Source organism: Buteo buteo, chromosome Z, assembly GCF_964188355.1.
Source record: "Buteo buteo chromosome Z, bButBut1.hap1.1, whole genome shotgun sequence".
Taxonomy (NCBI): domain Eukaryota; kingdom Metazoa; phylum Chordata; class Aves; order Accipitriformes; family Accipitridae; genus Buteo; species Buteo buteo.
The window spans coordinates 18,918,647-18,945,075 of NC_134204.1; the positions used below are offsets into that span (position 1 = coordinate 18,918,647).

The 26,429-nt window shown below is 40.6% G+C and overlaps 1 protein-coding gene across 1 annotated transcript in view; it reads left to right on the forward strand.

The window, feature by feature from the left end:
• Nucleotides 1–26,429, forward strand: part of ITGA2 (integrin subunit alpha 2) — a 70,869-nt gene that overhangs the window by 2,038 nt on the left and 42,402 nt on the right. The window contains exon 2 of the mRNA XM_075020786.1: nt 17,405–17,528. Within this exon, the coding sequence (XP_074876887.1) occupies nt 17,405–17,528 (124 nt within the window). The remainder of the gene's footprint in view (nt 1–17,404; nt 17,529–26,429) is intronic.

Genomic DNA, 26,429 nt, shown 5'->3' on the forward strand with positions numbered 1-26,429 from the left:
ATTTTAAGCATCCAGTTTTTTCCTTAGCCTGTACTTAAAAATCAGAGCCAAAATAGCCCAGCTCTTTCTGAGAGTGAGGCCAGTGGAAAATACAGTAGCTTTCCTGGGCTCAATTCTGGTAACATTTTCTTTGGAAAGCTCTAGTGCCCTTGTGCTTCAGAGGATAGATCTGAAATTTGGCAGGAAGGTGCTATTTGCATTGTCTTGAAAATATACCTAAATTTCGCCAAGTAACAAATCTTTGGAAAACTGCATTCCTCTGGAAAGAAATCTATTTTTATCAGCTTGATTCTAACATAAATTCTGTCCATCCTTGGTGTGGAGCTTGGACAGACTTCCTCTGCTGTTGGAGTTGCAGTGGGGTTTAGCTGTTTCTTTGGGAGGTCTAGTCCACCCTGCAAACGTACAAACTCCTTCTCTTGTGTTCTCGTGTTATTTGGTATTTTTACAGCAATCTCCATTGTTGTTTGAGGCAGTTTGCTTTCCAGTTTGCTTCTGGATCCTGGTCTGCTGATTGTCCATACTGCATGCTGTTAGCTGGTTCCTGGGGTCTGGGTGAATCAGCTTGTTCTCCCTTTTATGACAATAATTCACTTTGGAGTCAATTCTCAAGTGATAGCGTTGGAGGACCATGCCTAGTGGAGACAGTAAAGTTTAGCATGACCTCACCTATACTATTGCAGCAGGCCTTCACATTCAAGCCCACCACACACCTTCCTCCAGCAACCCAGGACATGAATGATATAATGCTGACATGTTCTTAAAATCCCCACTCTGTGAAGCACACATCCCTCACGGTATAACTGTGAAAAATCACAGCTAAATAAGGGTTATGCCTTTTGGGCCACAGGTGTACCACCTGAGGACCACAAGTTCTCAAGCTTCCTTGTGGGACCCAGGCAGCCTGGAGGAGAAAGCGCCCTCACTGAAATTGGGAGGGTGGGGTTTCTCTGGAACTTTGGATGGAATCCCGAATTTCCAAGTGTAAACCCTTTTCTGTTTGGTACCTATCTGACCCTTGCTGATTAAAACCATCTTGTTGTTCTGGGGACCTTGTTGGCAATGGGCTGTAGAGCTATATAAAGGGATAGGAGAGGACCCCACTAACGTAGTCTTTTTCTTCAGATCACTTTTCTTTAAACTGGGATGAAACTTGTAATAAAAGAACAGAGTTTAACATGCAAAAGTTAGGAAGTGCCTGATATAAGTTAGCAACCTGGATTTGTCCCTTCTGTGCATCAATGCATCATGCTGTCGCTGCCTGTGGACAGGGCAAGGTACTGTGATCACAGAAGAGGCTGGGACTCCTGCCTCGCTTAATTTTGAAATTAGAAGGTGCTCTATGAATGAGGAAGAAAGGTAGGATGAAGAGAAAGGAATATTATTTTTTTTCCCCTTGCAAAATTGGATTCTTTCTCTCCCATTTTTGTCACAAAAGCTGAGTGCAGTTTCAGGCGAGTCATTTAAATCAAATCTTTGACATGTGGTTGGAGCTTTTGTGTTCCTCTCTTTCTCTTTGCTCAGCCAGGGGTTCTCAAAACTGAAGCTGCATTTTCACGATCTGGTTAAGCTGACCTGAATGTGGGGCTGACGCTGCAAGGACATTTTGTCTGCTCCTGATTGCATGTTCTCACCACTTTCTGGGGCTCGGTCTGGGGAACAGGTCAGGGACCCATTTGCCTGAGTAATTTTTTCCCTTTTTTGGGCCAGGTCAGTTTTGGAGATGAGCTAAACTGATCCTGTTCACTTGAGCAATTTATGTAAGTGTTAGCGCTTCCATAGGGGACAGTCAGAACTCATGGCCAGAGGACGGAAGGAAGCTGGAAAAGTTCCCTCTTGCTGGTAGCCAGCCCTTCCACTGGCTTGAGCTGGTCGTGGAAGTGCATCTTGACATGCAGAGCTGCTGTGTATGCACAGCTGTGAATGAAGTCAATGGAAATTGTATTTCAAATGTGCTAAGTATTGTGAAAAAATAAGGTTTTAGCTGTATCAGTAGATATTCAAAAGTGGTAGGTAATTTTGACCTTAATCTTTTTTTCTTTTCTTTTTTTTTTTTTTTTTTAATTGGGCCTAAGGATGATCTTTCATTTTATTTGAGTGTTGAAAAATAAATTCTCTGTCACTTGCAAATACTTGTATGCTTATGGTCAAGATATGTAGAGATGAATCCACAAGGAAGCTGTTAATTCAGTAGGTTAAAATAGTATACATAAAAAGTACAAGGCCATGTACTGAGCAGCAAGGACTAAACTAATAACTGAATAGCAAGTGAAAATCGCACATTTGGTGCAATAAATGAAGCCAGAAGTCCAGGTCAAAATGCAGCATATGATCATAACACACATGCACACACACCAACTTAAAGCTGTACAACTCATCTTAATATCTGCCTTTCTCCCTCTTTGTGATCATCTTTTGTTACTTTGCTGTTTTATTATTGTATTTGTGAGTAATGCTGATGTACAAAACCATTCTAAAATCTAGAGATTGTTTGAAAGCAGGACCCAACCATTCTAAAATCTGGAGATTGTTTGAAAGCAGGACCCAAATGTGAACTCTTCTTAAAATAAAACTGTCTCTAGTTTTTCCTACTTTAAGAGAGTTTGTCAGATAGTAGGGGCATTATTATATATTATTTTTTTAGTTTCGCCTTTCACAGCATTGTGCATTGGAGTAAGGCTTCAATCATACTGTATTACAGGACTTGTATTTTGTACAAGCGATGTTTATTTTAGAAAGCATACAGGGTATTACCATCACACTCCTAAACCCATTAACAGTTCATACTTATTTGTGCATAATTTGGGCAAAGTCAACATAAGACCTTATCAACAAGTTTTAACTGTGTGCTCTCTGGCTCTGGAACAATTTTCAAGTTGCTCTTTGCTTTTTTGATTCAGCGACATAGAATTTTCATTTAAGTAAAAGGACTGATGCTCCTTGGTTTTATTGTGTTACTTAGCCACTATATAAATGTTATTCATTGTGGTCTTTCTTCACTATTGTTAACTTTGAATGAATGAAAGTGGGTTTACATGTTCTTCATGTAATGTATTTTCATGAAGGCTAATAACTGGAACTGCCAAAGTAATGACTTAATGTCAAAACAGCTAAAAGTGAATAAAATACTTTCCTTTAGGGTTAATGCAGGTAAAAGGGAATTTCCACATCTTCAGACAAGTAAAGCAAGTCATCTTCCCCAGCAGAAATCTTGGGCAGTCTCTATCCAGTGTTGTTATTTTCATTTAAAAGTTCCCTTTGTTAGGCTCTGTGCAGGCTGGTTCCCATTTCCATGGTGACCATGCCGACATGCAGACGGGACACAGACTGGATTCTCATCGGCGTAGCCATGTACTTGCATACCAACACATGTTATCTGCTTGGCTTAGGACATTTCCATTAGCAGTTTTAAAATACAGGACTTCTTTTTCATATCATGATCTCTGGCCCTGTGATACTGCACTGTGTTAGGATTTCAGACCCTGGATGGCGAGAGAAAGCAAGTCGATAAGCTTGTTTTTTGTGTAAAAAAAAAAAAAAAATTGGCTGTACTGTTCCCATTCAGATTAGTCAAGGACATCAGAGAACTGTGTCAGCCTTGGTTTTCATTTCTGTTAAAAAAGATAACAGAGAAGGATTTTTATTTGTAAACCTTTAGCATGTATCTGTGCTAAATAGTTGTCCCCTTCTCAAGGCACCGATAAAAGGGTAATAAAAATAAATGAATATGTTAACTGAGTGTGATTGCATCCCTGCAAAGCAATATGCGATAATGTTCTTCCTGCTCATGCTGCACTCGTTTTCTGGAGGTGCAGAATACTAAAGTTGTGTAGTGGAGCCTAGGGAGCTAGCTCACACGTAAGCTGTGTGAGCATTCCATCGCTTCCAAATCAGGCTGGGAGTTCTGAATTACCAAATAAACTTAATATACTGAGTGCTAGTAATTGTTACTTTGAATTAGTCCCTGACTAGCATTTCAGGATCTTCAAAGGACTAAGTAGTTTTATTTTCTCTTGGAGATGCATATTCTTTAAAAAAATCTAGTAAGACTTGCATATTATTCAGGACTTAAAAGAGGAATTATACAGGCAAAGAAGTAAGATCAACACAGACTCTTTGAATGCAGGATGAGCAAAGACATTTTGTTCATAACAGAATGGCATCTGCATGGTTGAATGTCACACATGATGAATGTCACGGATTCTTTTGTCCCTTTTAAATTACTGGTAGACAGGGTGAAGGGCTTGGGAGTTATGCACAGCCCTGGTGGAACTCTCTTGCCTTATTCCTGATTTATTTTTGCCCTTTGAATCCTGCTTCCAAGTTCATCATTCTTCCTTTATTTCATACAGGGTGTCTTTTTAATCACACAAATCTCCTTGGCCAATACGGTTGGTTATTTCTAAAGAACAGACAATGAAGAAATCTTGAGGAAAATTACTGTTAACAACACACTTCTGGAAGGGAGCGTATCACACAGTAGAAGTACCTAGGGAAACAATAGAGTTTGAGGATGGGAGTAGTGGTGGGAAAAGATTGAATGAGGTTTTTACCTTTCATCTATCTACCAGTCTATCTATCTGCCTGTCTAGCTATATCTCAAATATAAGTGAACCTTAAGCAAGAAAGCTGGCAGCAGTTGATGCTGTGTTAAGGCTGGAACACAAAGCTGTATGTAACGATAAGGCTGCGGATGCCCAGGCTGCCTGACCCACTGGATTACCCAGTAAATAACTACCTCAACCAACTGCAAGATCAGACTTCTTATCTGAATGAGGACTAGTTGACCGACGCTTGGCTCACGTGAGCTTAGTGCAGCAGTGGATGCCATTATGAGAAGCTGTGAACCCAGCACTTTTTGAGGGATGTGTTTGTGTCGTGCTTTATGCTGCCTGTAGTAAGGCAGCTGCCCGCAGGTAAACCGGCTGGGTTAGCTAGCAGGTTGTCTGCCTTTTCCACGTCCTCAGCAGTCACTTCTCAGTTCTTGTCACTGTTGTGTTCATGTCTCCCTTCAACTGCAAAAGCGCACCCGGTAAGAAATTGTACTTCATTAGATAATCTGCTAAAACAACAAATCAGTAATTTACCGGACTTGAAGCCTAAATTTACTCTTGGCTCATCCCATTCTCTTGGGTAGATGTCTACATAGGTGTCCAAATCAGGGCAACCTGTGTCAAGCGTTAGTGGCCTGGTTTCTTAACAGTAACAGTAAGGAAAGTAATACAGAAGAATCCTCTTGATAAACACCTGGCTGAAGCAGAAGCAAGTGAGGTATCTTGTCCCCAGACAACTAGTGTGTCCTAGGTGGTTACCAAATATCATTGCAATGGAGGGTGTGTGACTCAAATGTTTCTATGCCTGTATCCTTATTTGCATTTTCTATTTGAGGTGAAAGGTAATTGCTAGCTGAAGACAGGCAGAACATTTTATTAAATAGTTTTTCACTGATTCTACTTTCTTAACTGTAAAGTCTAATAAGACAGTGAGTGCTCTAATAATGACCATGAGAGCAGTTTAATCCAGTATTTCTACTGTGTAGTGTAAAATTCAGTTATCTTTATATGCAGTACTTCAAATGCACATAGAACTGGTTGGATTCATAGATAATTAAATTCAGATTTAGCCGAAATTTCTTAAATGAGAATTTAGCTAACTTTTCCTAAGTGGAAAAAATTTAAGTGGCCTGACGCTTCATCTAACCATGCTCACCAAATAGAGTTCCTGTTTAAATATGCCTGAAATACATATAGGTCAAATTTAGAATAGCAGAAATGACTGAAAATGAAGTAACTCTCTTATTAAGATAGGCAAGACAATAAACAGAGGAAAAAATCCAGCAGCACTGCTTGGATAGTAGTCCTTTAGTAGCTGTGCTAATAATAGTTATCCATTGGACTCTAGCTAAATGTCCTTTCATTTCACTGTCTCTTTTTTTGTTTTTGTTTCTTTTCCAAACTGCCCAAAGCCGGTTCATCATATTGAACAGTAAAAAAAATACTGTAAGAGTCTCTGGAGTTGTCTTTCTGAGAAGTTGATAGCTACAATAGACTTTGCTTCTCTGAAGACAAAAAGCAACTGTTCTGCTTTTGTAGAAGCTAGTATTATCTCCAGAAAACTCTTCTTAAATGTACATGGCCCCTTCTCACTGACCCCAAAATGTACAATGGCTGCATTTTACGACAAAGATAACTTCTTTCCAAACTCTGACTAGAGATACAGCCTGTCACCCACCTGACCACAGGCATCTGGGTATACCAGAGTCTAGTCTGCAGGCTGAGGGCTGGGAGAGTGCATGCTGCAGCCCCACTTCACCTGAACCTGGTCCCTGTGCCCCGGAGTGCAGAGGTCGGTGCCTTGGACTCAACAGAGACATTTAGCCGCTTTTAAAGTGCACAAAAAATATTTGCTTGCAAAGCAGGAAGGCTCCTGCAGTTAAGCTGTGGGTTGAGGGGAGTGTTTGAACTCCATCCTTCTCAGGCACCTGCATGAGGTGCCTCCTTCCCCTGAGGTCAAGGGTGGGGAAGAATTTTGGGAGGTAGGTGTCTAGTTCAGCTTTTTTTCAAGAACTGGCTGCCTGAGAAGTGATGGTAATAGTCACCTGGAAAACGTGGGCTTAATTCTCCCTTGAGGCTCATGGTGATGTAGACTCGCCTCTCAAAATTTTCCAGAAGTGTCTTTGCTACCAGGCAATAAAGTAGTTGGAGAAGCACTCTCTACCTCTGCTGTTGAAGCCAGGTCTTAGCTCATCCCAGGATGCATATTCGTGTTTCCAGGCAGACAAGCAAAGACACATCTTGCCTGTGGCCTAACATTTGGGGCACTTTGCTGAGAGAAGAGTCCTGAGTTGGCCCTTTTGGAGTGCTCATGCAATTCACATTTGGTAAATAGGCAGTGCATAAAAAGAAGTTATTTCACTATTTACTTAAATAATTTAATTATTTAGAGCAGAAATTATTTAATCACGAAGCATTCATCACCTCTGGCCATGATATCAGAGTGGATCTACAGTGGGGTAGGATACCTTGCTCTTAGACAGATGTGCCTCTACACTGCAATCATGTTATAAATTTTTATGCAACTTCGTGCTATGATACCTGAGTGATACATAATTTGAAGTTCATTCTGGGTTAGGCAGCTGCTGAAGTCTGGGCTTCCTGGATTGTTTTCCTCATTTTAATGAGCCCAAATTCTGCCTAGGTCCTATCTGGTGCCAGTATTGATCATTTCAATGTGCATTAAGGAGGAATTTCAGATGAGTGATTGGGGCCCCCTACCTACCATTCAGGCTGCCAGGCCATGAGCTCCCATTGCAATCAGGGGAGAGAAATAGTTGTTAAGCTTGCCATAGGAAAACAAAAGTTCTGATAATTATAGCTCTTCCAACTATTGTATTATATATCCTGTGGTGCTTTGGAGGTTTTCTTCAGGAAGCTGATGTAGCAAACTTTTTACAGCTGAGGGCTGTTCTTGTTTCTGGGGTTGTCTGCATACAGCGCAGAAAGCTGAGCTACTGGCTAGCTCTTAAGAAACTGAGAGGGAGGAACAGGGTCCTAAACACAGTGTCCTAAGTGGCATGGTGGCAAGGTTGTTCTCAAGCTACTGCAGTCCTCATGCTGCAGGCTGCAGAACTGGAGCAGGAGAAGGATCAATGGTGATGGCAGGTGTCTCGCCTTTTTCTAATTTAGCTTTTTCAGGTCACATTTAACAGTCATATAATATGATACAATACACTAGTATGTTATAATACACTGGAATTTTCATATAGCCTAGAGTGTGATATGGGTAGGGAAATACAGATGCCGTTGGTTGCTTTCCCATCTTCTTGATACCTGCATGCAAACATGCATTTTCTTCTGTATAAACATGTTTTCATAGCAGCTGAGACGAGCAAATGTGGCAAATAGGGTATAGAGATAGCGGTCACATCAATTTCTGTGTGATGACATGCATTTCCTCTCTTACAGTTGTAATGTGGCTCATGCTTCTCTGACTATATTTGGGAGTACTGCTGGTTTTAAAAACAGGCAAACAACTGATAATGTGGACACAAGGGAAGAGAATTTGCTGGAGTGAAATGCCTCTTGAAAAGTCAGGTTTTATCACAGGGAAGCATGTGAAGTTTTTTTTTTTTCATCATTATTTGTGAAGCCAGTGACTTAACTGCATATATAACATATATGTGTGTACAGTTTGTTAGCCTCGTGTACTTTTAATCTCTTTGTGGTATTGTTGAGAACAAATTGTGGTACTCTAAGGGCAAAGTTAAAACAATTCTGCTTGTTGTGCCAAGATAAAAGAAAAACTGTAGGTCATATTAAAAAGATGCAATTTATGTGGATTTTCTGTAAAAACGTTTTTCCCTACTGAACTTAATGATGGGAACATGCCAGGATATTAAATCTGAGTAGGCTTGAATACTTGCTGTCTTTTTTAAAAACACATAGGAAGTTGTCAGTCTTGCAGGAACTGCTCTTAAGCATTACTTTGGAATCAGTCCTTGTGTGTACAGTAGGTTGTTGAGCTTTCTTAATTCCAGATGAAGAGGAGCTTATTTGTCTGCTCTGGGAGCCAAGGAGGGCAATGTGTGGGCCACAAATAAGGATTTACCAAGAGAAAGACAAGTCTTTCAGAGTAAGTAATGCAGTCATGGGTAAATTTAATTAGATCTCTTACTCTGCAGCAGTGTCAGAACAGTAAACTAGACAGCACCTAGCCATGTTATCCCAATCTCTCCAGCTTCTCATTCACAATTTATGTGTTGTATCATGTTTGGGTTGCTTTTGTAGCAGGTTATTGGTAACTCTTCAATGCAGCATCTTGGATCATAAACAGTTGTAACTGAAAGGCAGTGACTCAGGTTTTTGCACACCCAGAGGCTTTGAGGCTGGAACCTGACCTACTTCCAGGAAGAAGCAGTTAGCCAGCTAAGCTAAGAAAACTTGTTGGAGGGAGGGAGGGAAAAGGGGAGGAAAACGGGTGGGAGGGAGGATTTATTACTCAATGAGGCTTTGTTTTTCTTTTCTTCTGGGTGTTTTGATTTGGGGTGGTTTTTTGTGGCCTATAATTTATTTCTGCACTAAACTTTATAATCTTTGTTAATTATTAAACAGTTTGAGATATTGTAGCTGATGTGAGGAAAACATTGGTCTCAAGATAAAAGAAAGTAAACCAGATGAAGCAGTAGAATGAAGACTTGCCTTTTAAGGCTTCTGTAAACATAATGAAATATCAACAAAGTAATTGAAGTGAGGATTATAAAATATTCCGACTTTTAGTACAAAAAAATCCAGTGTCTTGCCAATTGCGTTCTTTGCCCCTTTTGATTCCTGCCAGAGATTCATGTTGTCTTGATTTAGAAGGTTGTTCTCAATAAGAAATCTGTTCCATTTAAAATAAAAACAGATTAACTGTGATTAGAAAACTGCTGTTTCAATGCATGAGCTGAAGCTACCTACTTGCCATTATGAGTATATACGGATGAGGTTGTGCATATTGAAGAAAAAATTAGAAAAAATAGAGAAGTAAATATACAGAAGAAGACTAATGAGAAAATATTTATGACTTACATTGACTATATTGGGTAGAGGTTAATATACTTTTCCAAATTGAATTATAAGTAGTCTTCTATTTTCCCTGCATTAAGTGGGTTGGATTCCACATAGCCCGGACTGGGTATACTAAAGATATAGCAAAAAGGTATTTTATATTTATATTCATTTACAGAAAAGCCCCAAACAGTGCAACCAATATAGAATTACTTGTTTTACATGAAAGGATCTTGATTTGGTGTCATTACCTCTGCATGCACACAATGCATGTACCAATACAGTAAAGTGGATCAGGCTGAAGACTAATACATTAGCAAAAGAAAAAAAAAAGTGTTTCCTTTTTTTGGTGGCAGATTTGCTCCCTGAACAAGCTCATTGCAGCAAGAATTGCTCTGTGGCTTCTGAAAGCCACAAAGAAGAGCATCTGCACTGTAATTCAATAGAATAAAGTAACTGCATGCTGCCTGTTTTGTTCTTCATGTATTCACAGTCTTGTCAAGAAAACATTCAAAGCACAATGTATTATGAAAGCTGTTCAAATTATGGGTTGTTTGTTCTGTAAGAATAGTTGACTAATTCCATTTGGATTGTTGCTCTGATAACATATATTCTGAGTAATAAGGGAGTAACTTTACTCTTAAACCAAAATGTTGTTGCCTTCTAATAAAAAGCAGTGAAGTAACACTGAATATATTTAATATGAAGCAAATACTACTTGACTGCCCTCTTTCATAACTTTATTACTTTCCCTTCCTGCCTTCATTCCACCTGCTGCCTAATATTTCAAGGACAGTAGGTGCTTATATTGTGAATGGTATCTGTAGGTGCCTGTACCTCCTTACTAACTTTGGAACCTGTGAGCCCGTTTCAACAAATTTTTGCAGACGTATGAAAAAAATAACCATTTGGGTATTGGAGTGAGACGAAAGTGCTTTTACAAGTTCCCTGACAACTAAGGACATCCACTGTGACCTTGCACAATACGGAACACCAGAAAATCCGCACCAAAGAGAGCTCTTAGAAATACTTCAGTCATGGAGAAAGCTTGAATCAGAGTGTGCAATCTGCTGTGAGACAAAGCCAGCGGAAAGCAAGAGTTATGAGTTCTCTCATCCCTTCCACCCCTTTTTTTTCTCTGCCCCCAGCAGGGTCTGACAGGCTTCAGGGCCCTTCCAATGTGTGTTCTTTGGAGGAAGAAATCTTTGAGACCAAGGGAAAATTTTCATTGTGGAATTTGTAGTGCCTCTCTTGGAGCATATTAACATAAAGGGCAAAGTAAAGCCCTCTTCTCAAAAGAATAGATACTGTGAAAAATGGTAGACTGAGCAATTAAGGCAACATAGGCTGTACACATCTTACTGGCTGCCAATCTATGAAACTGCTTCAGGAAGCAGAAAATAATCCAGTGGGATTTTTTTGATATTTTTTTCCAAAACAGTTAATGGACTAAAAAACCGATGCAAGAATGCATGTAATACTATCTTGGTTTTACCATAATGCCAGGTTGTGGCCTTGCTCTTTAGTGACTATATGCTTACCCTTTCCATCCCCAAATCCCCCAGCATGCTGATGACTTTGGGTTTGGGTTTGTCAGGGTCTGCTGCCCTGTTGGATGTGGCAGAAGGGGCAGCAGTTGTAGCTGTGGCTGTGCTACCAAGCAGAGGGGAGCTGCCAACAGGGGCTCTTTCTGTTCCCTCTCCTGGCATCGTTACTGGCATGAATGCTCACTCACGAAGACAAATGGTCACTTACTTGAATTATATAACGAACTTTTTCTGTTTTATAGCTGATAGTTGTTGCAAGAAGCGAACACGGTACTGTTAAGGAAAAAAAGGGGATGAAGTTTCCTTCATTGTAAAGTTTCTTACTGGCAAGGTTAATACCAGATAAATTTAAAACTAATGCTTAGCGTGAGGTGAATCCTTATGGACTCAGTGGTCGAATTCCATCATGTTGTCTTTTTTCTTTATACTGTGATTGCTAGACCTGTTTTATGCAAGCTGTATATAAATGACAGCAGCAGTGAATGCCCCAGTTTGACTGGATGTTTTAATGAGAGCTGAGACTTGGCATAACTGAGTCTGTATGATTATGGGATTCTGTCATGCTGCTGTCTTAAATTGGAGCATCACCTTTGCAATGTAGTATAAAGTGATTGAAAATTCAGTTTTACTATTTAGACTGAAAACAAAATGACACATTTATTATGACACATCACACAAAATGCAGACTAATAATATTTTTACTATATTTATTAAACTTTTATAAACTTATTTCACAAACAAAGTAATCAAATACACAAAATCTGATTTAATTTCTTCTCATCCAATTAAACAGTTTTTTGTTATACTGATTAATCTGAATAAGGGGTTGCAATTGGAGAACTATTATAATCATGGCATTGAATGATTGATTGCTCAACAGACTTTTTCTGCTTGCTCACTTTAAGCTGTGAGCTTTGCTTATAAAATCAAAACAATTATTAACTGGGTGTACCTAATATGAGGTATTACTTCAGTAAACTTGCTTCAGCTTGTACTTCAACGGCAGCAAATAGAAGGTGTTATAGCCATCATTAGACATGTCATTTATAGTTATGGAAGAATTCTCACACGTTCAGGCTTAGAGGTGCATAGTCAGAACATGTATTATATTTCGACCTACTAGGACCAAGAAAATGGTGGTGCAGAAGTATAAAAGCAGCTGTACTCCTACACTGCAGCTCCTGTGGTATACAGTGCAATAATGCAGTTGCTGAAATATGGGAATTCCCAGAAAAAAAATACCATGCAAAGAAATACTTGAGTTTATTGGAAAGCTTACAGTTCCTTTTATCCCATTAAGGATTTTTTCCTAACTGTTCTTGTCTGAAGCTTTATGTTGGGAGCTACTCTGCTTAGTGAAGCTGTCCTCTTTCAGCCAAAGTGCCCAAGCCCCCCTACCCAGTCAGTCAAGAGGAACTGCTGCTTTTGAAGTCTTCAGAGGGGCCTTCAGAAGTTTTAGGCTTGTATCTGGCTTCATTTGTATCTGGCTTCATTTGTTCCATGCAGTCTGTTTATTTGACTGTAAATAAAGTGCCAGTTACAGACAAAAGTTAGGAAGTGGATTTTTACTTGCCCGACTAATCTCTCATCATGATAGTTAGGTCACAAAGTAGAAGTCTGTCACCAAAACCTATTAAAATCTAGATAGTGAACTAGTTTTCTTTAGTTCAGGATTCTTAAATTATCAAAGTTCATTGCCTGAAGGCAGCAACAGATACTGCGTCTTTCCAGCCTGGAATATACAGTACTTTGAACCTAGATGCTCCAATGATTGGCACCCTTTTAATGCATAAAGAGACCCTCTTATTCTGGCACAGGCTTAAAATAGGTTTGAAGCAAACTTAGCATTTTGTCTTTTTTTGGCTACAAATGCTTGAATTTCTTGTTTTGAATACTGTATTTAGATAGATGTACAAAATGGATAAAAGATGTCCTTCTAGTGTAAGTACTATATAAGATGGAGGAAAATGGCAGGAAAATGCCTATTATTGCAAGTATATACTTGCTACACCCAAATGAAGTAAGATTTGTGTGGAGTAGATCTAAAAATCAGAAGCCTGCTAATGGTTATAAAAATGTGGAATTTAACATGTCTGTGATTTAAATAATGCTGAAACTGTGGTTCACTTGATAATGTTCATGGTGAGTGAGTGTATTTGCTAGCTTTTCTACTTTGATTTTGCAAAGCACTCATGAGTGAGAGGCAAAGATGATGCGTAAGAATATTGTAGATGACAGCATATCTTCAGAGGCAGGGTTTTCTTTTTTGCTTTTTTCTTTTCACCATCCTTGGCTGGCTGCCTGGCCAGAAAGTGAGGATGATAGAGGCAGTTTTGAGAAGATACCTGTCCTCTCGCAGACACTTTTCCTATTATTCCACGTAGAAATTCTTGCCCTCAAAGAGCAGTGCTCTGATGCTGCAGTAGTGCAAATGATTAAAAAGAGTACAATCAAGCCCCAGTGGTAAATGGGAAGGATGGATAAAATGGTTCAGTGAGAAGATGGGATGGGAGGCTGAAGAGAAGAAAAGAGCATTCCTTCCATAAACTATGGTGAGACCCAGAGGAACCACAAGGAGCTGAAGCATCCCCAAGCTGGGCCAGGCAGTGTCTTTGCTTCTTGGAATCAGCCACCATCTTGGAGAAGGCAGGACCACAACAGCAGCCCTGGAAAGTCCAGGGAGGGATGCTGCAGCAGCAGTGGGAAGGCGGGGAGGGGGTGGACAGGCAACACATAACCCAATGTGTGTTGTGTTGACCCCCATCTGACTTGTCACAGCGCCCTAGGGGAATTCAAACCAGCATGGGGACTTCCCTTCAGGCTGTTGGCTGTGACATGTGGTCTGATTAGTTTTATCTAGTTCTGGAAATTTTTGCCTTGGCTGTAGCATTTAATAAAACTCTCACCTTGGACACAGTTCAGAAGATCTTCCATGCGTTTGCACCGAAGTTGACCAGTGCATCTAGACAGAAGGCATTTAGCAAAGAGTTTTTCTCTAGATGTCATTGGATTTGGAGTCAGACTGGAAATGTTTATCATTCTAGATACTTTTGGCTCTTCATTCAAAAGCCAGGGTTTATTTCAATGTGCACCATATAACTTGGAGAGTTATTCTTGTTCTGTATTTACATGCAGGATGGCATTGCAGTATAGTCTTCTGTGGCCTCTGAGAATGGGGCAGTGCTAAATTGTGCTTGATTTCTGACCAAGTGTAACATAATTTGAGAACAACAGACCCAAAAATAAACCTAGGATGTGACATGAGCAAAATACTTTGATAAAATGCAAGTGTATTACATCACAAAAGAATTACTGGCAATAGTTGATATCTATCTCGGCTCCTCTTTTTCCCTTTCCCCAAAACCCAGACATGAACTATGAACATATGTGGTTGTGTTTAGTGTCAAAAATATTGCAAAACACAGTGGTATGTCTGTACACATTCTCTTCTCCAGTCTTAAATAACATGACTCAGGAAATATATTTATCTCTAAGGATGTTTCTCAAGGAACTATACTTTTAGCAAAGGGTGATTTCTTGCTTTCCAGAGGCCAGCTGTAGATAGCGGTTGTTTGAAATAACTAATATATGATTTCCTGGTTTGAATTTGTGGTAAAAAAGTAGTAACTTGTGTGACTTCTATTTAGTCTTCTGCTAGAAATGTTTGTGTTTTCTATTCTGTGGATGAAGGTATAAAATTCACTGAAACTTTTTACATGTTGTGAACTTTGCCTGCAAACCTGTGTTTTAATGTTCTCACTATGATGTTATTATTGTTATTACTGTTACAGCTATGCTACTGTGATGGGCTGTTTTATGCTGATAAAATCCCTGTTAACCTCTCTTCCAAAGCTGGTTTTGGGACCTGGAAGAGAGCGATATCGACAATGAGCTTTGTGCCCATCAAAACTAGAGAAACGCTTAGAATTTAAGCTTATATTTTTAAGATGCCAAAGATCGGCACATCTCTCCTTAAAGGGTCCCTGTTATAAGGGATTATCATAAAGGCTGCGACTTTACTACGCAATGACTCATACTAAATAACTATGGTGAGGCATATTTTGTGTGTAAAGCAGATAAAACTCATTCTGTCTGGGCACACAGGAAGGGAGGGGAAACAAGAGGTGTTGTTTAACCCATGAGCAACTCCATGAACCTGCCTCACCTGGGAACCTTGGGCAGTAACTGCACAGTGCAACCACAGGTCACGATTTCTTCCATCGCTGCCATTTTTGGAGGGTTGTCAGGAGCCCTAAGGTGTTCCTCAGCTATGCTGTAGCTTGTTCCTAGCATCCCACCGTTGTCTCAGTCCTTCCACCTTCAAGCTGGAGGAAGAGTTATCTACTCCTGGCTGTTAGGGGACTCTGGCCCTTTTTCTGCAGCTTCTGTAGTGGACATTCTTGTAGATGTCCACCTACAGCTCTTGATCAGAAAAAATCAGGTCCCTTATGAATGAGGAGTGGGCCCCCATGCCCTGCAAACTTGTGACACTTAGGACCTTGTCCCTGGCCCACACTACCAGTTCCCCCCAAAATGGCATGGAGCGGCATAACCTTACTCCTAGGTACGCAAGTGCCCAAGGAAAAGCAATTAATACCATAACCATAGCAAACTGGAGTTTCAGTGTAAGTGTCATGATTTATTAATGCAGTTCTATCTTGCATGTTTGTATTTCTAAGTTTTCCTGTTTGGACAACTGTTCAGACTGTTTGGACTGAAAACAAAGGCTTCTGGCATGATAATGAAATGACTCAAAAATGTAGGTTTTCTGATGCAGTAGATAATCTGATTTTTGTTCCAGTGCTTGAAACATTAGGTTGGAGATAGGCACTAGAATACAAACAGCATTAGCACTTACAGTCAGCACATTTGTATTTTAATGAAAACTGGCTGGCTGGCTGCGTCCAAAGGGTTGTGGTGAATGGAGTTAAATCCAGTTGGTGGCTGGTCACAAGTGGTGTTCCTCAGGGCTTGGTTTTGGGCCTGGTTCTGTTTAGTATCTTTATCAATGATCTGGATGAGGGGATCGACTGCTCGCTCAGTAAGTTTACAGATGACACCAACTTGGGAGGGAGGGTTGATCTGCTCGAGGGTAGGAAGGCTCTACAGAGGGATCTGGACAGGCTGGATCGATGGGCTGAGGCCAATTGTATGAGGTTCAACGAGGCCAAGTGCCGGGTCCTGCCCTTGAGTCACAGCAACCCCATGCAGCGCTACAGGCTTGGGGAAGAGTGGCTGGAAAGCTGCCCGGCAGAGAAAGACCTGGGGGTGCTGGTCAACAGCCGGCTGAATATGAGCCAGCAGTGTGCCCAGGTGGGCAAGAAGGCCAACGGCATCCTGGCCTGTATCAGAAATGGTGTGGCCAGCAGGAGCAGGGAGGTGGTTGTTCCCCTGTACTGGGCACTGGTGAGGCCGCCCCTCGAGTCCTGTGTTCAGTTTTGGGCCCCTCACTGCAGGAAAGACATGGAGGTGCTAGAGCGTGTCCAGAGAAGGGCAACCAAGTTGGTGAGGGGCCTGGAGCACAAGTCTTGTGAGGAGCGGCTGAGGGAGCTGGGGCTGTTTAGTCTGGAGAAAAGGAGGCTGAGGGGAGACCTTATCGCTCTCTACAACTACCTGTAGGGAGGTTGTAGTGAGGTGGGTGCTGGTTTCTTCTCTCAGTAACAAGCAATAGGACAGGAGGAAACATCCTGAAATCGAGCCAGGGGAGGTTTAGATTGGATATTATGAAAAATTTCTTCACTGAAAGGGTTGTCAAGCATTAGGCCAGGCTGCCCAGGGAAGTGGTGGAGTCACCATCCCTGGAGGTATTTAAAAGATGTGTAGAGGTGGCACTTTGGGACATGGTTTGGTGGTGGGCTTGGCAGTGCTAGGTTAACGGCTGGACTTGGTGATCCTAAAGGTCTTTTCCAACCTAAATGATTCTATGATCCTATGATTCTAATGTTCCTCAGCAGGCCGTTGATGTATTTGCCCTTAAGGTGAGGGAGGATAACAGACCTCTGAGTCATACTTCTTGCCTCCCTTCAGCTAAAACACTCCCATTAGTAAGGCTGCAACTTTTGTTAAGGCAAACTGTGAATGAGTCATTGATCCCTGCTCACAATATTGTAACATGAAAAGAGTGCTAGACAGGCATTACACATGGGCAGATGGGTACTGTAGGGAAAAGGGTGGGTTTTTTCTTGCACATGTCAAAGGGTACATTTTATTTTCTTCTGTTGTGGGAGCTGGGACAGATTAAGAGCCTTTTTCACTGCGATCAAAATTCTTCTTTAATTGCTTCTGTGATAATCATAATCTTTCTGTTAACAGGCATTCTTCATAACTGCGGTGAAGCCTACAATGTTGGGCTCCTAGAAGCAAAAATATTTTCTGGTCCATCAAGAGAGCAGTTTGGATATGCAGTTCAACAGTTTATAAATGAACAAGGCAAATGGTAAGCAGTTTGAACAGCTTGTTATAGGTATAGTTAAAAGCTTAAGGAAAAAATGTTGCAACTCAGTTTTCTTTTATAATTCCACATTTTATTTAAATGCATTCCAGTTAATTCCTTTTTATATTAGAGTTATCTTTTTATGAATAAATACTTGCATTATTAAAACAAAGGTTGAAATACTCTAAAGATGTATGCATGTGAAGCTTCAGGCTTTTTTCCGTTACACAATGCAATCTGAGGTCTTTTTCTTAATCTTTTACTTTCATCTCCAATACACCAGTTTCCTCAGACTCACAATTTCTGTAGAATTTTAACTCTCATTTGATTCCTTCCTGTACCAATAGCATCTTTGTTACACATTACATATATGTGGGATATTTTTCCATTTTCACATTGTTGAGGTTAAAACAAATGATTAGGGCTGGGAAGTTCTAATTATTAATATTAAAATGAAGTGAACTTAAATTTTTATAATTTTGTGTCTGATGCAGTGTTAAGTGTTTACTTCTCAAAAGACAGCGTGTTTGGATGTATCTAGTAACACAATCCTAGCAAAGGCCTTGTGTCTGCTGCATCTCTTCAGCCATAAAATTTGATGTGAAATCCACTGTTGCCACAACATTGGGCTTGATGAGTAATTAGTAAAATATTTTTTTCCAGTAATGTTGGTTTCAGAAAGAACCAGAGTAAGCCCCATTAGTGGAAGACACATCGTTTCCTCTTCTGCAGCCTCAGCAACCACAAAGCTTAAGGTGTCTTTCATGGCAAGGACTATATTTCTATAAATAATTCAGTGGCACTCAACTACTTTAAGTGATTATTTGTCTATATATGGCTTTAAGTCTATGGGGGAAAGTCACACAGGTTGTATGTATTATCATAAGCCGAGACATTTTAGATCTGTCATTCTCCAAAGATTGAAACAGTGTCAGAACTAAAATAGCCACAAACTGGCATGTTTAATTGATGATGGACAGATAGTAAGTAACTGAACTTTTTTCAGTTAAAAAGAAAGTAAGATGTCAAAATCTGAAAGCCATGGAAATGCATATGAAAATGTATTTTACAGTTAAAGTTTGGAAAAGCCCATACAAAAATATTGAGATAGCTGATGCATTTATGCATAGCCCTGTGCAGAGATACAGTGCAGTTGCAATTGGTTGCATGTGCAAAGATGTAAGACTGCCTAGATCTCACTGCATCTCCAGTGTTACTGTGTTTACCACCAGTGACCAGGAGGCAGAGCAAGAGAAGAGCAGAGCTGTATCCTCTGAACTAAGAGCTCAGCATTTCCTCTCCCTCTGTTGGGTAGGCTCCCAACTTACACCCACTCCTCGCCTGATGTTGTGGTGTCTTCTCACTGTGTTTCTGCCTGCTTTAATTATGTGTTTAGTCACCCATAGATCAGAGCTCTCTTTTTTTAAAACTTCTGTGTGAAGTCATTGAAGGATAACAAGAATGTCTGCCTGAAGTGAATTGAATGCTTTGGCTCATACATGAAGAAATTATGTCCTGTTTTTTATCCTTCTTGTTAGGTTTTCTACAAGCTTGCAACAGGAATGCTAGGTTCCATACTCACCCACGCTATTTATGTTTTATATTTCCCTGTTTTATTTTTAATTCTGATATAAAAACTCCCCCACTACCATTTTCTTGGATAATGTGTGGTGGAGTTTGGGAGAGGAAGTAACTTTGGACTAACATTTCCTGTCTTCTCCCAAATATATGAATAATATGAATCTGGGAAACTTTTATGTAGATAGGCACATCATCATTTGTTCATTCACAGAGTGTCTGACCATAGCTCCAAAAGTCAGGGGAATTTTATCAGCTCTTGTTCTAGTAACCATGACCTGTTAGAGACTCTTCAGTGAAGAAAAGCTCTTTCAGTCTCCCTCAAGAAATCATTAGACAGGATTAAAAAAAAGCCATGGTTTACTCTCTTGTTCTCTTCATTGCTAGGCTATTTTGTTTTTCTTGGGACAATAAAGCTTTTTCTTGTGTGCAATATTTAAAAAAAAAAATACTCAAGCTGTTCAGTAGAGTTGCTTTGTCCTATAAGCAACACACAGGCTGCAGTCCATGTTCAAAGTGCTTGTCGCTATGGCTGAACCAGGAGTGAGATGAACAGTCCGAGCTTTGCGTAAGATCAGGATGCTGCTTTCTGTCAGAGGCGAGCATTTATCACCATATGCTTTTATGAAAAGACCATCGTTGTGCAGCAAGAATGTGATGCACTTGAAAACTCTGTTCAGGCACAGTGGGGCTCCTCACCACATCAAATGCTGCTGGGGTGGCACATCTCTCCAAGGGAGAGGTTATCCAGAATCTGAGATCAACCTGAAATTTCATCACTTCCTAGACTTTGCTTCTGTTAATGAAATGACATGGTGCTATATTAAATACAGCTTTAAAAATCCTCCTGTACACTCTCAAAGAGCAGAAAGGAGAGATACAGAAAAAACAGCAGATGCTAGTTATATTATTCAGCTGTATTTCTGTGAGATACATCTCCTGAGGTAATAAGGGCTATAGAAAATGATAAAAAGAGGAGATTTTTTTGCAGAATTGGGACTGCATGTAGCAGTATGTTACCACTTTTGCGTGGAGATGAGTTCAGAGAGAAGAGGGAAGGCAGTCCAACCAGGAGTGCAGGGCTATAGAGGGGGCTGGTACGTGTTGGGAAGCTGTGACACAAACCAGCGAGGGAGCCCTTTTTGTGTAGAGTCAGATGATCCAGGATAATTGGACACTAGTCTGCTGGGCATTCATGGCATGTGATGCTCGTAAATAAAGACAAACTTGCAAGTCAAGCACAGCTCAAGCTTTTCATGGTGTCTGGTGGGAATTTCAAAACAGGAGCTCTTTAATGAACTCAAGGGAAATTGTGAACACGAAAGAAACTTGTCAATTAGGAAAGTTTAGGCAGTCCACCACACAAGTAATTAGCCACAACAGAAACATCATTCAGTTTATGCTCTGGTTCTCCCTGTCATGAGATCGTCTGGTTTTGAACCTTAAAGTGAGATCAAATTCTCTGTTGTTTTATAAATATAATCTTTTAGAAAGACTGATTGTACCACATCAAGTTTGTCTTGAATGTGCATGCCCTGAACAGCAGCTGATAGTACATTCTGCAAAGATAATAGTACTTACTCCATGATGAGATTTGGGTTTATGTCTGTCTTGGGTGAGGAAGATTGAATAGCTGTGTATAGCTGTTAAAATGCTTTTTCCTACCCATATGTGTCTTTAGCCTGTGGATACAGTCTGCTTATGAGGTACTGTTTGGTATCCAGTTGTAGCCACCCTGCTCAGTTGTGTCTGTGTGCTCAGGATTTGGAATTTTTGAATTTTGTTTTGGAATTTATATTGCGGGATTTTTCTTCTTTAAAATACTTGTTTCATTCCATATCATGTCAATAATGACACTTTAATATGCACTGCCCTTACTGATGCATCATATAATCATTGCACTATTAAATAGTTCTAAAAATCATTGCATACTGCTCACTAGTCATCAAAGCCCAGCAGCCTTTCTCCTGAGGTGGTGTGTTGCCTCTTCAGACCAATAAGATATTTTGCCAAAAAGACATATGTCTGTAGCAACTTTTGTTGAAATCAATACATTTTCAAAGCCTTCTGATTTTAATGAGGAGGGTAATTTCTGCCAACCTTTTTTTTTTTTTTTTTTTTTAACAAAATGCTGCCATTGTTACAGTTCCTTCTTTTTGGTGCCAGCACCACTGCTAACGTTGATTTCTTTGCCCAGCTTTTGCTTCCCCCAACTGCATGCCCTACAGTTTGCCTTTTTCCTTCTTGGAGAAGCAGCTCTGGCTTCTGTCTTATAGACCTTTTAAGTTTGTCAGTCAAACTCTCTTGCCATTGCTCACTATGGTTTTTGGAGTTTTGAGGCTTTTGTTCAAAGCATTGAAAGTTTTAGGTGGTGACAAAGTGGTTTAGGGTGTGCAGAGAAGCATCTATGAGAGTGAAGTGTTTTCTGGTCTTCATACCTATTCATCACTTCCTGTAATTTTAGGGAAAAGGGCCACATGATTTAAGAGGTGCTTTCTACTTTAATTTTCCTATTTCCTATTAGCCATCTTTGCGTTTAAAAAAAACACACTAAAGAGCAAATGCATGAAAAGAAGAAGAAAAAAAAAAGAAACCAGAAAATATAAAATGTGCTCTGGCAACAGCTGGGAATTCAGCCCTTCGCCATGAATTCTGATATTGTTTTCTGCTACATCACACTTTGCCAGTTACTAGCTTTGTCATGGTGTAATTTCCCAGAAATAATTCCTGTTGCGCTTTGATCTGCCACTCCTGCAGCCTGTGTGGTATGGCATTGCCACTGAACTTTGTTTGACTTCATGTAGTTCTATTGCTTTGTATACAGTGTTGGAGACTGATTAAGGAGCTGAATAATAAAATCAGTGGCAATATTACATGCTAATTGCTATAGTATTGTGTAAAGACAGTCTACAATGACACATAAGGAAGTTTTGTAAAAATAAATATTTAAGTCATGGCTGAAAAAGACCCTTAATTAATACACTATATATGATAGTACTCATTTCTTGCTTTTTTTCCTGATACCTTCTGTTTCACTCTGGTTCATGTGCATCCTGTTTAATCATAGTAGAAAATAATTTTGTGGTTAGCAGGATGCTAGCCAGATACTCTCTTGGTGTACTGGTTTTATGTGGCAAGGTTTTGGTAGCGGGGGGGGGGTTACAGGTGTGGCTTCTGTAAGAAGCTGCTGGAAGCCTCCCCTGTGTTTGAGAGAGAGCGAGCCCATACCAGCCGGCTCTAAGACAGACCCGCCGCCGGCCAAGGCCGAGCCAATCAGTGATAGTGGTAACACCTCTGTGATAACATTTTTAAGAAGGAAAAAAAGCTGGGAGAGTGAGAAACAGCCGCCAGAGAGAGGAGTGAGAACATGTAAGGGAAACAAGCCTGCGGACACCAAGGTCAGTGAAGAAGGAGGGGGAGGAGATGCTCCAGGCACCGGAGCGAAGATTCCCCTGCAGCCCGTGGTGAAGACCCTGGTGAGGCAGGCTGTCCCCCTGCCGCCCAGGGAGGTCCACGGTGGAGCAGATCTCCACCTGCAGCCCGTGGAGGACCCCACGCCGGAGCAGGTGGGTTCCCGAAGGAGGCTGTGACCCCATGGGAACCCCACGCTGGAGCAGGGTCCTGGCAGGACCTGCGGATCTGCGGAGAGAGGAGCCCGTGGAGCAGGTTTTCTGGCAGGACTTGTGACCCCGTGGGGGACCCACGCTGGAGCAGTGTGCTCCTGAAGGACTGCACACCATGGAAAGGACCCATGCTGGAGCAGTTCGTGAAGAACTGCAGCCCATGGGAATGGCACACGTTGGAGAAGTTTGTGGAGGACTGTCTCCCGTGGGTGGGACCCCAAGCTGGAGCGGGGGAAGAGTGTGATGAGCCCTCGCCCTGAGGAGGTGAAGCGGCAGAAAATATTGTGTGATGACCGTAAACCCCATCCCTGTCCCGCTGGGGGGGCTTGGTGGAGAAATCCGGGAGTGAAGTTGTGCCCGGGAAGAAGGGAGGGGTGGGGGGAAGGTGTTCTGAGATTTCGTTTTATTTCTCATTACCTTACTGTGGTTGATTTGTAATAAATTGAGCTTATTTTCCCTAAGCTGAGTCTGTTTTGCCCGTGACGGTAATTAGTGAATGATCTCTCCTGTCCTTATCTCGACCCGCAAGCTTTTGTTATATTTTTCTCTCCCCTGTCCAGCTGAGGATGGGGGAGTGATAGAACGGCTTTGGTGCGCACCTGGCGTCCAGCCAGGGTCAACCCATCACACTTGGTTTCTTCACTTCTGATGCTTCAGAAAGATACACATGCATTTTCCCAGAGTAGTATTGTGTAACTCTCTACTGTAATGGTTTATGTTAATTTTCAAAGGCAGGTAGGACCTGCTGATTTCTAATATAGATTAAGGCTAGTATTAAGCTTAAGTAAAACTCAGGGTACAAGAGAAAGAATAACTAAGTTATTTCCTAGGACCTTTAAGGTTGGCAATTAAAGGTAGAGGGCTAGGCTTGGCAGAAATTGGTCAATAACTTTTTTTCAGGAGTGTATTGATAGCAGGTTAGACTATTCAAATAAGTGAAGGGGTTTAACAGCTCTGTTCATTTCTGAAAATCACCATGTTGGTAATAGTCAGTTCTAAGTGTTAAATTCTGTGTATGGAGTGGCATTTTTTGGCCTACAGCATAGTTATGTCATTGAGATTTGTGGACCCTGCAAATCTACAAGGAAAGCTAATACAGCAGGGGAGGAAGGTAGTATAATAACTTCCAGTAAAGTATGAGGAGTGTAAGCTAAATGAAGGACAAAATTAAGTTTGCTATGGGCACAGTTGGCATAGATTTAGATCTGGGTTTAAAATTAGAAGAGTTTGTCTTCTTTGGCTTACATTTTTCTGTTTGTACCATGCAACAGCTACAAGGTTAGTTTTATGGCTAGCAAAAGTAAAATGCAGTTGTGAATCTTAAGTTCTAGAAGTGAATTGGGTATAAAGAGTGATGATTCCTTGGTATGAATAGATGTTTGGGTTGGAATTAATGTTGAGGTTGGGGAAAATAGGAGTTTCACAGCCCACGTGACTGCTGAGCAGCATAAAGCCCATGGAGCATGTGCCTATAGGGTGCGTCTAGGGAGAGAATTGCATTTCCTAAACTCTGTGGATGGTGTTTGTCTTTAGTTTATGCCAGTAGCAAGGGTGAGGGTTGGAGATAGGCTTGGAATTAGGCTTTGATTTGGGGACAGCTAGCGCTCAAGCATGCTTCTCCTCCTCCGCCTCTTGCTCTCACTCTGTTCGTGAGTGAAACTATTTGCTTTGGGCTTCAGGATAACCCATGGCTGCAGAGTGATGCCATTGCGGTGGAGAGATTTACAGCAAGTTTCATGACCAGACAAAGTGGTGCAGGGGTATTTCCAAGATCCATTAAGGTCATTCTTTGAACAGTAGCTGTCCTCCTGCGGGGACTCTGAAATACATTTGCCTTCTGGGAAACTTAGGAAAACTTACAAATATTTATAAATGTACACAGCGCAATATTTAGCTTGACAGTTAATGCTGAAAAGCTGTTCCAATTTCAGATATTGCGCATGCAGTGCTGCCATCCTTTTAAAAACTGTTTTGTGTTTCCATGAAAACTGTTAGCCCTTTCTCTCTCCCAGTTAGCATTTTATAACTGTAAATAACTCTGTAGTATCTAACAAGGGGGGACACTGTAACACCATGTCTTCCTCCTGTCGATCACTATTGACTGGCTCCAGCCCTCTGTGTCACTACAAACGTTTGCAGGTTTTATCATCATTTGGCACATGACCGATGGAGTAGTTTCTCCTGATGTCTGGTTATTTGGTCCTGAGCTATGGTGGTTCTCATTTTGACTGTACAGAAAAGGCTATATTCCTCAGAAAATAACAAGAGGATCAGAGGCCTCCCTCACAGCCAGTGTAATGTGCACTGTTTTTATATGGAGAGGTATTTATATGAACCTGAATTGCAGGTTTAGAGATGCTAAAATTACACAAAATCCTGTTCCTGCTGCCTGCGTAATCACTGTTTTTCAACAGGGTGAATAAGAAGGAGGTAAGTATTTTTAAAATATTTCTACACACAGAAAATAGCATCTGAAGTTACCCCAAACCAAACTGGTAAAACAGAGTAACATTATTTGTGCTCTTAAGTTTGTGTTTAATTGAGATGAAATAAACTAAAAAAATGCAGTTAGCAGTATTTTCTTTGAAAAAGCTAAAAAGGACTCAAGCTCTTGCTTGTGCATCTAAAACTATGTATTTTTATCAAAGCCATTTTATTCAAACGAGTTATAAAATTGCAGTAGTAAAATCAGATGATCCCTGAAAAGTTAATATGATATATAGCAATTGCTTTGAAACAGAATAATTTCATAAAATGTGTTCTTTTTATAGTGCAAGGTGTTTGCATTAGCTACCTATGAAATTTCAGAGGATGACAATTTTGCTTTTAGTAACCTATTGACCAACTAAAAAAGATGGTTTCATTTGAAACTCCTTATCCTTTACTGGGGTCCCATTGCTTGTCCTTTTACTGTCCCATAAATGCATTAATTCCTACCATAGACTGTTCTATATGAAAGGAAGGTCATATTGCTACTGGAGCAAATATCCACAGTCCCTGTTTTCTAATAATCTGTTTCATTTTTGCATATCCCTTGAGATCTTCTTCCTATGGTCATGTTTTGCCTTACCCTTTTTTCACTGCATGTTAAACTGTATAAAGAATTGTCCTTCTCTTCCAGCCCTACACAGCCCTATACTGTCTGGTGGTTTCACTCTCTCAGACAGTTGCGCTGAAAAATAGGTGTTCTTAAGCAGTATTCCCAGGGGTTGAATTAACTGGTTTTGTGAAGGCTTTCAGATAAAAATTAAAGGGGTCTTGAGGAGCAAATATCAGAGGGGAAACCTTATGGCAGATGAAGGAATGAGTCAGTGAATCACTTTATACTGAAGGCACAACTTATTTTAAGTCTCAGCTTTCTTGTTGGGGATTAAATACTTCATGCGGCAGACTGTTGTCACCTGGAGTATTTTCTTTCTGACTCAGTGTTGCCAAGGTGTGGTAGTGTTCAAGCTCAGACATAAGCATTTGACTGTTGCTGAGCAGATCCTGTACGAAATGCTTCTTATCAGTTAAAAGAATAACTTAAAAGGAATCAGTTAACCGTTAACTGACAGGACAATATATTTTTTGTCTCTCAATCCCCAACGTATGTATTTCTAAATTGTATGCATCTGTATATATTAATATCTTTGCTGTATTTCTTCTGACATTATGACATAATGTCACAGAAACAGCAGTACACTTATTTGAGGCAGCCTAA